The sequence below is a fragment of the Rhinoderma darwinii genome, chromosome 1 (assembly GCF_050947455.1).
Source record: "Rhinoderma darwinii isolate aRhiDar2 chromosome 1, aRhiDar2.hap1, whole genome shotgun sequence".
NCBI classification, from domain to species: domain Eukaryota; kingdom Metazoa; phylum Chordata; class Amphibia; order Anura; family Rhinodermatidae; genus Rhinoderma; species Rhinoderma darwinii.
In genome coordinates, this window is record NC_134687.1 from 246,032,139 (window position 1) to 246,044,652 (window position 12,514).

The window sequence follows — 12,514 nt, forward strand, 5'->3', positions numbered from 1 at the left end:
TATAGATATAGTTGGTGTTGCTGAAACATGGCTGGACTCTTCACATGACTGGGCTGTAAATCTACAGGGTTTTACACTTTTTCGTAAAGACAGGACAAATAGGAAAGGTGGTGGTGTATGTCTGTATGTGAGAAGTGATATGAAGGCGAGTGTGAAAGAGACAATAGTGGGTCAAGACTGTGAGGAGGTTGAAACCTTGTGGGTGGAACTAGAAAGGGAGGTAAACACTGAAAAAATTACTTTTGGTGTAATCTATAGACCCCCCAATATAACTGAGGAGATGGAAGGTCAGATATATAAACAGATGGAGCGGGCTGCACAGGCGGGTACTGTAGTGATAATGGGAGATTTTAATTTCCGGGATATTAATTGGTGTCATGGTTCGGCTTCAACTGCAAAGGGGAGACATTTCCTCAACCTATTGCAGGAAAATTTTATGGGCCAGTTTGTGGAAGACCCGACTAGAGGTGAAGCTCTGTTGGATCTGGTCATTTCTAATAATGCAGATCTTGTTGGGAATGTCAATGTTCGTGAAAACCTCGGTAACAGTGATCATAATATAGTTACATTTTACCTATACTGTAAAAAACAAACGCAGGCTGGGAGGGCAAAAACATTTAATTTTAAGAAAGTCAATTTCCCCAGGATGAGGGCGGCAATTCAGGATATAGACTGGGAAGAACTAATGTCAAATAATGGAACAAATGATAAATGGGAGATTTTCAAATCTACTTTGAGTTATTATAGTGCAAAATTTATTCCTACAGGTAATAAGTATAAACGACTCAAATTAAACCCCACATGGCTTACACCTTCTGTGAAAGGGGCAATACATGACAAAAAAAGGGCATTTAAAAAATACAAATCTGAGGGTACAGCTGTAGCCTTTGTAAAATATAAAGAGCTTAATAAAATCTGTAAAAATGTAATAAAATTAGCAAAAATACAAAATGAAAGGCAGGTGGCCAAGGATAGTAAAACAAATCCTAAAAAATTCTTCAAGCATATAAATGCAAAAAAGCCAAGGTCTGAACATGTAGGACCCCTAGATAATGGTAATGGGGAGTTGATCACAGGGGATCAAGAGAAGGCAGAGTTACTAAATGGGTTCTTTAGCTCTGTATATACAACAGAAGAAAGAGCAGCTGATGTAGCCGGTGCCAGTTCTGTTAATATATCAGTTGATATACTGAATTGGATGAATGTAGAGATGGTCCAAGCTAAATTAAATAAAATAAATGTGCACAAGGCTCCGGGACCAGATGGGTTACACCCTAGAATTCTTAAAGAGCTTAGTTCAGTTATTTCTGTCCCCCTTTTCATAATATTCAGAGAATCTCTAGTGACTGGTATAGTGCCAAGGGACTGGCGCAGGGCAAATGTGGTGCCTATTTTCAAAAAGGGCTCTAGGTCTTCCCCGGGTAATTATAGACCAGTAAGCTTAACATCCATCGTGGGGAAAATGTTTGAGGGGCTATTGAGGGACTATATACAGGATTATGTGACAATAAATAGCATTATAAGTGACAGCCAGCACGGTTTTACTAAGGACAGAAGTTGTCAAACTAACCTAATCTGTTTTTATGAAGAGGTGAGCAGAAGTCTAGACAGAGGGGCCGCTGTGGATTTAGTGTTTTTGGACTTTGCAAAGGCATTTGACACTGTCCCCCATAGACGCCTAATGGGTAAATTAAGGACTATAGGTTTAGAAAATATAGTTTGTAATTGGATTGAGAATTGGCTCAAGGACCGTATCCAGAGAGTTGTGGTCAATGATTCCTACTCTGAATGGTCACCGGTTATAAGTGGTGTACCCCAGGGTTCAGTGCTGGGACCACTATTATTCAACTTATTTATTAATGATATAGAGGAAGGGATTAATAGCACTATTTCTATTTTTGCAGATGACACCAAGCTATGTAATATAGTTCAGACTATGGAAGATGTTCATGAATTACAGGCAGATTTAAACAAACTAAGTGTTTGGGCGTCCACTTGGCAAATGAAGTTTAATGTAGATAAATGTAAAGTTATGCATCTTGGTACCAACAACCTGCATGCATCATATGTCCTAGGGGGCGCTACACTGGCGGATTCACTTGTTGAGAAGGATCTGGGTGTACTTGTAAATCATAAACTCAATAACAGCATGCAGTGTCAATCAGCTGCTTCAAAGGCCAGCAGGATATTGTCGTGTATTAAAAGAGGCATGGACTCGCGGGACAGGGATGTAATAATGCCACTTTACAAAGCATTAGTGAGGCCTCATCTAGAATATGCAGTTCAGTTCTGGGCACCAGTTCATAGAAAGGATGCCCTGGAGTTGGAAAAAATACAAAGAAGAGCAACGAAGCTAATAAGGGGCATGGAGAATTTAAGTTATGAGGAAAGATTGAAAGAATTAAACCTATTTAGCCTTGAAAAAAGACGACTAAGGGGGGACATGATTAACTTATATAAATATATTAATGGCACATACAAAAAATATGGTGAAATCCTGTTCCTTGTAAAACCCCCTCAAAAAACAAGGGGGCACTCCCTCCGTCTGGAGAAAAAAAGGTTCAAGCTGCAGAGGCGACAAGGCTTCTTTACAGTGAGAACTGTGAATTTATGGAATAGCCTACCGCAGGAGCTGGTCACAGCAGGGACAGTAGATGGCTTTAAAAAAGGGTTAGATAATTTCCTAGAACAAAAAAATATTTGCTCCTATGTGTAGAAATTTTTCCGTTCCCTTTTCCCTTCCCTTGGTTGAACTTGATGGACATGTGTCTTTTTTCAGCCGTACTAACTATGTAACTATGTAACTATGTAAGGCTGGATTCAAAGAAAACAGCAATTTTTGCATGTTTTTTTATTTTATTTTTTACGACGTTCACCGTGCGGGTTAAATGATGTAATAAGTTTATAGGTGGGGTTGTTACGGACGCGGCGATACCAAATATGTGTAACTTTTTTAACTATTTTGTTTGTTAATAATAAAGCAGTTTGTAAGGGGGAAAAAGTGGGTTTTTAATTGACTTTTTTTTTTTTTTTTACTTTTTTACTAGTCCCACTAGGGGACTTCACTATGCGATAATCCGATCGCATTTATAATACACTGCAATACTTCTGTATTGCAGTGTATTATGCCTGTCCGTGCCTGCCTCTGGCAGCTGAGAGCAAGGAGATTTGACAGCTCCCGGCTCTGTTTACTTATTCCGATGCCACGACGTAAAAAGTCTATGGCATCGCAATAAGGCCCGTTAGTGACCGACGTAAAAACACTATGGGCCGGTCACTAACTGGTTAAGACAAACTTACCACATGTGACAAACCAGTTATACCATTTTACATTTCAGTGTGATCCTTGTCCCTCAATTTCTTTGCATAGATGTGGTGCATACGAGGTGACTGAATAGCAGCAAGACTACTACTCAACACCACTACTACTCAGCACACGAGTAACCAACTTTTTCTAACTTTTTTACAGAGTGATTACGTCGCATCCTTGCAGCGCTGATCACCAGGAGAGCGCAGCGCTTCATTGTATGCTTGCCAAGCGATCTGCAGTGACAAACAGTGAAGCCTTGCTTTCTTACCTAGTGATCAGCAGCGCCAAGTACACAACAGCGCTGGACACTGGGAGACGTAAGTGTGCCAGCAAACCATGCCCCACGTGCCAGCTGTGGCACCAGTGCCCCAGGTTGCTGACCCCTTCAATAGACGTTTTTCTTAAAGCATAAAGCAAGTTACATTTAGCACAAGATATTGAGAACGGACACCCACCCCACAGGTAAACTTGGTATACATACTGTATATAGGTTGGGTCGCTTCTCCTTTAATTCATCTTTATACTGTATAATGGCTTTCAAATGAGGCAACTGGTCCTGAACCTGAAAAACAAGAGATTCAACAATTGTGTCCCAACTGAAAGTAGGACTCGGCAAAGTTACATTCTGAGCTACTAAATTGTTAGTATTCAGACAAAAGTTAGTTGGGCTCCTTGGATCAGGATTTAAAAAAAAAAAAAAAAAGGACAGCTGCAGATACTGAGCTAAAGAACTATTTTGAAGGCTAGTGGAATCCAAGAAATGCTCTTACCAGCTGATGTCATTGTCCAAGTTTTCTAAATGTAAAGCACATCTATAATCAGAAAGTTAGTTTCACTGCATACAGTAGCAATTGGAGACTATCCAGTGACAACTTACCTGTAAAATTTTTTGAAGCTGCTTATGATTTTCTACCACCAATATGTTGGCCTCACAGTTTTCTGCCACATAATGACATGCATCTGCAGAGTTCGTGGTATAGATGCCCACTGCAAATCCTCTAGAACAGAAGTACGCAACTAATTGTATCAGTACTATAAACATCACTGGCATGTACATGTTACAATACAGCAAGTGCTGAGAACCTACTATCAGAAGAGAATAAGCCTCCGTAAAATGATATTCCAGAACAATGGTCCACAGATTGTTTTATGCAGACATAGTAACTTAAAAAAAAAAAAAAGGTACTTTTACTAATTTATTTCTTCATTAGAAGTCTTATTGGCTATTTAGACAAAGTAAATGCTGAATTCTACTAGATTACGGCTCTCTGGTAACATTGAATTGTAGGAACCAAGATGATAGCTAGGGCACGTCCACACCTGGCAGCTTTATTGCAGAAATCGGTCTCAGATCTGAATGGGGCAAATTCTGCACTTACCGTACTAATCCCATTAAAATGTATAGGATAAATTTCTGCATAAGAAATCTGCCATTTAGGAACTTACCGTTACAGACTAAGGCCTTATTTACACGAACGTGTGCGTGTTGCAGTTCCGTGTGTCATCAGTGTTTGGTGCTAGGCTGCATGATTATCGCGCATATGCCATCCTTATGACACGTGGTTTTGAGGTTTATAAACAGAAATAAAGGAGGCAGTTTTATTATTCCCTTCATTTCTTCAACAACTGTAGCGCGAATTACACGCGGCACACGGAAGTGCGTCCGTGTGCTGTGCGTGGTTTTCACGCACCCATTGACTTCAATGGGTGCATGATGCGTGAAAAACGCAGAAGTATAGGACATGCTGTGAGTTTCACACAGCGGACAGACTGCGTGAAAAATACGGAATGTCCGAACGGCCCCATTGACTAGCATAGGTCCGTGCGACACGCGTGATTTTCACGGATGTGAACTACGCTCGTGTAAATAAGGCCTTAGGCAGGGTTCACACGTAGCCTAAACGCTGCAGAATTTCTGCTACGGAATGGCGTGTGTACGTTCCGCAGCATTTACAGTAGCAGCAGCAAAGTGGATGAGATTTATAAAATCTCATGCCGACGCTGCGGAAAACATGCAGCGTAAACGTGAATAAATTGACCTGCGGTGCAGAATTTAAATCCACAGCTTGTCAATTTATGCTGTGTTACTGTTGATTTTCCATTGCGTGTTTTCCCCACAATTCCGGAAAAGATAAAAAATATCATACTTACCCAGAACGCCCTCCTCCTTCCTGCAGTCCAGCCTCCTGGGAGGACGTTGCATCCCATGTGACTACTGCAGCGTCACATGGCCTATATCATCCAGGGAGACCGGAGCGGATGTCAGAGGGAGGGCGTAAGTATGAATGGCTTTCTTCCGCAACGGCTATTCCGTTCGAAAAACCTGTGCGATTTTTTGGACGGAATATACTGCGGGTTCCAGGTCTGACATGCTGCCTGATTTTATAAACAGCATATCCGCCCTGTGGGAACACTTAAATTAATGCAAATGAGAAATCAAAGTATATGCAAAAATACTAAAACTAAGTTTACAGTTATTGCAGTTTCAAATAAAAACTTACAGGGGTGAATGTATTTACTTTTCTACACTGGTTTTCTGGCGTAGAATAGTCGCCAATGAAGGAAGTCGCAATTTGTGCAAAAAAATAAATAAAAACAAAAGACTTGACGCATTTACACCCCTCTGAGGGAAAGGGCACGGCCTGCCACCACAATGACAAATTTGCATTAGAAACTACTTTCAGGCCCACAAAAAGACAGATATGCACGCCTCGTACCGATACCAGAGGCAGGGCCTAATAGGCTGCCTGTCAGTGTAAAGCTGACAGTTATATATTACATTACTTATGTGCAACAGCAATCAGGCAGTCGGACCATCAAATCTCTTAGGGGGAATTAAAAAAAAATTAAAATGTTTTAATGCCACCCCAGTAATGACACGAACTAAGCGCGTGGCGTTTGGCCACACGATGCCACAAAAAAAACAAAAAAAAAACACACCTGTTAGAATTTGATTGTTTTTTTTCTTCCCCCATCATCGCTTGCACCGCCCCCCACAAAAAAAATAAAAAATTATTTTAATATGTATAATGTCAATTGACGCAGAGCATCCGTACAAAGTATATATAGTGCACATGCTGCTCTGTCTCTGTATAATGTACAGGGTATCTATAGACCGATAATGCTGAGTATCTATACTGTTGCAGCAGACACACAAGCTCATCATCAAATCAGTATACATATAAAATACATGGGAAAAAAAAAAAAGAAAGACAGACGGACTTCAAATGGATGAAAATTGAGACACTGATGCAAATCGGCCATGAATAACTGTTTTTCAGTTTAATGGTTATTTTTTTTTTCACCATCATGTGAATATAGCATTCCGCATACCGTGCTTGTTTATGCAGGAAGCAGGGTGTGCAAAGCAATAAACATGCCCTCACAATTTCAGAGTGGCTAAGTGTTAGATTAGTGCAGTTATTTCTAATAGGATATAACATGTATTAGAAATATTCAGGAAATGTAGAAGAGTCAGGTAGGCCAGTGCACAATAAAATGGACATTGCCAGGAAGAAAGGGGGGGGTGTTGCACAGGACTTCACGTTTCATTGCATTAAAGGCCATGTACACCTTTGAGGAGCATTTCTTTTAACGGACAGGTCAGTTATGGTGTTTGGCAAAACTTTCTAATTCATTTTTAGTGAAAATTTGTTTAACTTTTTGATACAGCTGCTCTGTATATAGAGGATACAAAGCAGCTGTGTGTCGTTCGCTATGACCTGAAATCAGTCCCGTGGACTTGACTGGTTCAATGTCAGCGGGCCATGCATGTTTGACATGCAGGATCCACCGACACGGAGCCAGTCGGGTCCGCGGACCCGAGGAGCTGGATTTAGCGCTACATATAGCTGCTCTAACTGGAGAAGTAAAACAAATTTTTAATAAAACACAATTAGAAAGTTAAACACACTGACTAATCTGTTAAAAAAAAAAAAAAAGGTTTACATAGCCTTTAACACTGACAATATATCCCATGTACTGTGCCTTAGGGCTTATTCAGACGAACGTATAATAGGTCCGTGTAACGCGCGTGATTTTCACGTGCCTCGCACGGACCTATGTTAGTCTAAGGGGCCGTACAGACTGTCCGTGAGCTTCATGCAGCATCTGTCCGCTGCATAAAACTCACGACAGGTCCTATATTTGTACGTTGTTCGCGCATCACGCACCCATTGAAGTCAATGGGTGTGTGAAAATCACGCGCAGCACACGGAAGCACTTCCATGACACGCACGTGATTCGCGCAACAGCAGTAAAAAGTATGAATGAAAACAGAAAAGCACCACGTGCTTTTCTGTTTACAAACAGAGTGTCATAATGATGGCAGCTGTGCAAAAGTCACGCAGCCACGCATCATACGCGGCTGACAAACGGAGCTGTTAAGTGCCTTTTGAGCGCGCAAAACGCACACGCTCGTGTGAATCCGGCCTTATGCTGCGTTTTTTACGCACGTAAATCTGACATGCGCGTGTGAATATAGCCCATTTCTTAGATATCACGCCCGTGCGCCATCAGTGTGCATTGTGTACGGCATCCATGCGCTTTGCGTGTGGCATTAGTTTTACATCCGTGCAAGCACTTTTTTTTAAAAAATTTCTCTGCATTTGATGCGCTAAAACACGGACAGCCCACGGATGTCAGTGTGCGGTCAGAGTTTTTCACGTACCCATAGACTTCAATGGGCGACACTATGCAGAAAAACAAACCAATATAGGACACGCAGCGATATTTCACGCAACAGACGCTCGCTGCGTGAAAACTCTCGCATGTCTAAATAGGCCCATTGAAATGAATGCGAGAATTACACTTGTCTGAATGAACCCTTATGTACATACACTACCAGATAAGATACATTACCTTGATCTGCATTCTTATACAATTTAGAAACCAAAAGCCATAAGGTTATATCCCTTTACAACCCTTTTTACACAACTAATAAAAGTTGAGCAAGGACTTTAGTATATGTAAACAGTTGCCCCACAGCGGTCAAAGTAGATATCTTTCAAATGGTAAAACAGTCGTACTGTAACAAAGAGACTGTCACCAGATTATAAATGCCCTATATTGTACATGGTGATCGGCGCTGTAATGTAGATAACAGCAGTGTTTTTTTTATTTAGATAAACAATCATTTTTGACTGAGTTATGACCTATTTTAGCTTTATGCTAATGAGTTTCTTAATGGACAACTGGGCGTGTTTTACTTTTTGACCGAGTGGGCGTTGTGGAGAAGTGTATGACGCTGACCAATCAGCGTCATACACTTCTCCCCATTAATTTACTCTGCAGATAGCCACATAAACACACTAACTTTACTGCAGTGTCCTGACAATGAATATACATTACCTCCAGCCAGGACGGGATGTGTATTCAGAATCCTGACCACTTCTGTAGCGTCTCTGATTTACAGGACAGCACAGCGAGATCTCGCTGTAAATGACAACTTACAGCGTAATCTCGCGAGACTACCCCTGCTATGCTGTAAATCACAGAGACGTGCAGAGAAGTGACAGGAGCCTGAATACACATCCCGTCCTGGCTGGAGGTAATGTAAATTCATTGTCAGGACACTGCAGTAAAGTTAGTGTGTTTATGTGGCTGCACATAGCGATATAGCTATATCGCTATCTGCAGAGTAAATTAATGGAGAGAAGTGTATGATGCTGATTGGTCAGCGTCATACACTTCTCTCCACAACGCCCACTTGGTCGTATAGTAAAACACGCCCAGTTGTCCATTAAGAAACTCATTAGCATAGAGTTAAAATCTGTCATAACTCCGTCAAAAATGATCGTTTTTGAAAATAAAAAAACACTGCTGTAATCTACATTACGGCGCCGATCACATCATGTACAAGGTAGGCCACCTATAATGTGGTGACAGAGTCTCTTTAAAAAGGCACAATCTTATACTCAAATTAAGATTAGCACTTACCCAGCAAGTATAGCTCCTATATCCGCTATAAACCACTCTGCAGAGTTAAATCCCAGGATGCCCACTCCATGGTATCGCTCCAAGCCCAACTAAAAAAAGAATAGAGGTTTCATGAGCAAATGAACACTAAAGAAAATAAAGAAAATTTAATTCTGCTACGAACCTTAATGAATCCTTTAGCAGCAAGTCTGCACTGCTCGTAGTATTGCTTGTATGTGAGTTTAATCCATTGGTCTTCCTCTTTGGATGCCAGGGCAACGTTATCACCATATTTTTGAACAGCCTCTACTAACAATTGGTGAATAGTGATTGCAGGAACACTTGCCACGCCAGACTCTTCCATCCGCAACTGCACAGCACTGTCCCTCTGTGTGGTCCACAGCTTCATGTCAGATATGGTAGTGCTTGAAGAAACGACACCTACAGGGGAGAGACATTGAATTTAATTGGAGTTTTCCAGTTACGGTTTTGGAAGGCAGAGACCTTTTAGGACTTTATTTTTTTTAAAGTAAAAGGTCAAGTGGTCCAGTTGAAGTACTAATGAAACGTCAAGCATTCAGATAAAGATGGGGACATTGTGTTATATTAGGATTATAATAGGGACATTTTGCCAATTATAAATGTACCAGATGAATGATTCAGTTGATATAAAAGTATTTGAGAGGAGATCAATGTAACTTTGTTTATTTTTATTAAATTAGACCACAATTGTTTAACCCCTTCCCGCTTCGGACACTTTTGGCCTTCAGGACAGAGCCTCATTTTTCAAAATCTGACAGGTTTCACATTATGTGGTAATAACTTCAGAATGCTTTTACCTATCCAAGCGCTTCGGAGATTGTTTTCTCGTGACACATTGGACTATGTTACTAGCAAAATTTGCTTGATACATTCAGTATTTAATTGTGAAAACCACCACAATGTTGCATTTTTCTCAATTTAAATGTATCTGCTTGTAAGACAGTCAGTTATACCACACATTATAGTTGCTAATGAACATCCCCCACATGTCTACTTTAGAATGGCATAGTTTTTTGAACATCCTTTTATTTTTCTAGGACGTTACAGGGCTTAGAACTTTAGCAGCAATTTCTCACATTTAAGAAAATGTCAAAAGGCTATTTTTACAGGCACCATTCAGTTGTGAAGTGGTTTTGAGGGCCTTCTATATTAGAAACCCCCAATAAGTCACCCCATTTTAAAAACTGCACCCATCAAAGTATTCAGCATTTAGAAAGCTTCATAAACCCCTTAGACATTTCACAGGAATTAAAGCAAAGTGGAGGTGAATTTTACTAAATTATTTTTTTTTGTTGCAGAAATTCATTTTTAATCCATTTTTTTTGTAGCACAGAAAGTTTAACCAGAGAAACGCAACGTAATATTTAGGGCATGGCCACACGTGGCGGATTTCCTCCGCAACTGTCCGCATCAATGCCGCACAGAATCTGCGTTGCAGATTCTGCGGCGGATCTGCCCAAAATGTGCAGTAAATTGATGCGGACTAGCTGCTGCGGACTGCGGGAAAAGTGCTTCCCTTCTCCCTATCAGTGCAGGATAGAGAGAAGGGACAGCACTTTCCCTAGTGAAAGTAAACGAATTTCATACTTACCGGCCGTTGTCTTGGTGACGCGTCCCTCTTTCGGCATCCAGCCCGACCTCCCTGGATGACGCGGCAGTCCATGTGACCGCTGCAGCCTGTTATTGGCCTGTGATTGGCTGCAGCCGTCACTTAGACTGAAACGTCATCCTGGGAGGCCGGACTGGAGACAGAAGCAGGGAGTTCTCGGTAAGTATGAACTTCTATTTTTTTTTGACAGGTTGCTGTATATTGGGATCGGTAGTCACTGTCCCGGGTGCAGAAACAGTTACTGCCGATCGCTTAACTCTTTCAGCACCCTGGACAGTGACTATTTACTGACGTCTCCTAGCAACGCTCCCGTCATTACGGGAGCCCCATTGACTTCCTCAGTCTGGCTGTAGACCTAGAAATACATAGGTCCAGCCAGAATGAAGAAATGTCAAGTTAAAAAAGCAAAAACGCATCCGCAGCACACAACATGTGCATGACAGCTGCGGACTTCATTGCGGAAATTAGAATCTCCATTGAAGTCAATGGAGAAATTCCGCCATGAGTCCGCAACCAGTCCGCCACTGCTCCGCAACAGACCAGAGCATGCGGCGGACAACAAATTCCGCTCCGCAGCCTATGCTCCGCAGCGGAATTTTACGCATCGTCTAAACGAACACTGCTAAATTAAAGTGGAAGTCAATGGAGAAACGGCTCCGCTGCGGATTAACGCTGCGGAGTGTCCGCAGCGGAATTTAAGTGAAATTCCGCCACGTGTGAACCCAGCCTTATTGTCCAGATTCTGCAGTCTTTAGAAATATCCCACATGTGACCCTAGTGTGCTAATGGACTGAAGAACAGGTCTCAGAAGCAAAGGAGCACCTAGAGGATTTTGGGGCCTCCTTTTATTAGATTATATTTTAGGCACCATGTCAGGTTTGAACAGGTCTAGTGGGGCCAAAACAGTGGAAATCCCCAAAAGGGACAACATTTGGTTAACTATACACCTCAAGGAAATTATCTAGAGGTATAGTGAGCATTTTGACCTTACAGGTTTATTGCAGAAATGATTGGAATTAGGCCGTAAAAATGAAAAATCTGCAAAATCGAAAAATTCTCATTTCCACAAGGATTAAAGTAGAAAAAGCAGTATGACATTTGTAAAGCAATTCCTCCTGAGTAAAACAATATCCCACATGTGGTCATAAACGGCTGTTTGGACACGGCAGGGCTTAGAAGGGGAATGGTTTTCGGAGGCCATGTTGCATTTGCAAAGCCCCTGACGGACCAGTACAGTGGAAACTACCCAAAAGTGACTCCATTTAGGACAATACACCCCTTGAGGAATTCATCTAGTGGTGTAGGGAGCATTTTGACCTCACAGGTGTTTCATAGATTATTTTCACTGCCCAATTCTAACAAAGTCCTTTTTCTTCAATAAGACGTAGCTTTAGCACAAAATATTTTTTTCTCAACAAAGGAAAAAACGCACCCAAACATTTGTAAAGTAATTTCTCCTGAGTACAGCAATACCCAATTTGTGGTCAGAAACTGCTGTTTGGGCACACAGTAGGGTTCAGAAGGGAAGGAGGGCCATTTGGCTTTTGGAGTGCAGATTTTGCTGGATTGCTTTCTGGTCGCCATGTCGAATGTGCAAAGCCCCTGTGGAACCAAAAGAGTGGAAACCCCCCAGAAGT

General features: G+C 41.4%; 1 protein-coding gene across 4 annotated transcripts in view; it reads right to left on the reverse strand.

The window, feature by feature from the left end:
* ACSBG2 (acyl-CoA synthetase bubblegum family member 2) overlaps window positions 1-12,514 on the reverse strand; it is a 79,385-nt gene that overhangs the window by 17,803 nt on the left and 49,068 nt on the right. For all 4 annotated transcript variants that reach the window (XM_075863301.1, XM_075863321.1, XM_075863311.1 and 1 more), the window contains 4 exons: window positions 9,411-9,667; window positions 9,248-9,336; window positions 4,188-4,308; window positions 3,792-3,872 (listed from right to left, as the gene is read on the reverse strand). In XM_075863301.1, the coding sequence (XP_075719416.1) occupies window positions 3,792-3,872; window positions 4,188-4,308; window positions 9,248-9,336; window positions 9,411-9,667 (548 nt within the window). The remainder of the gene's footprint in view (window positions 1-3,791; window positions 3,873-4,187; window positions 4,309-9,247; window positions 9,337-9,410; window positions 9,668-12,514) is intronic.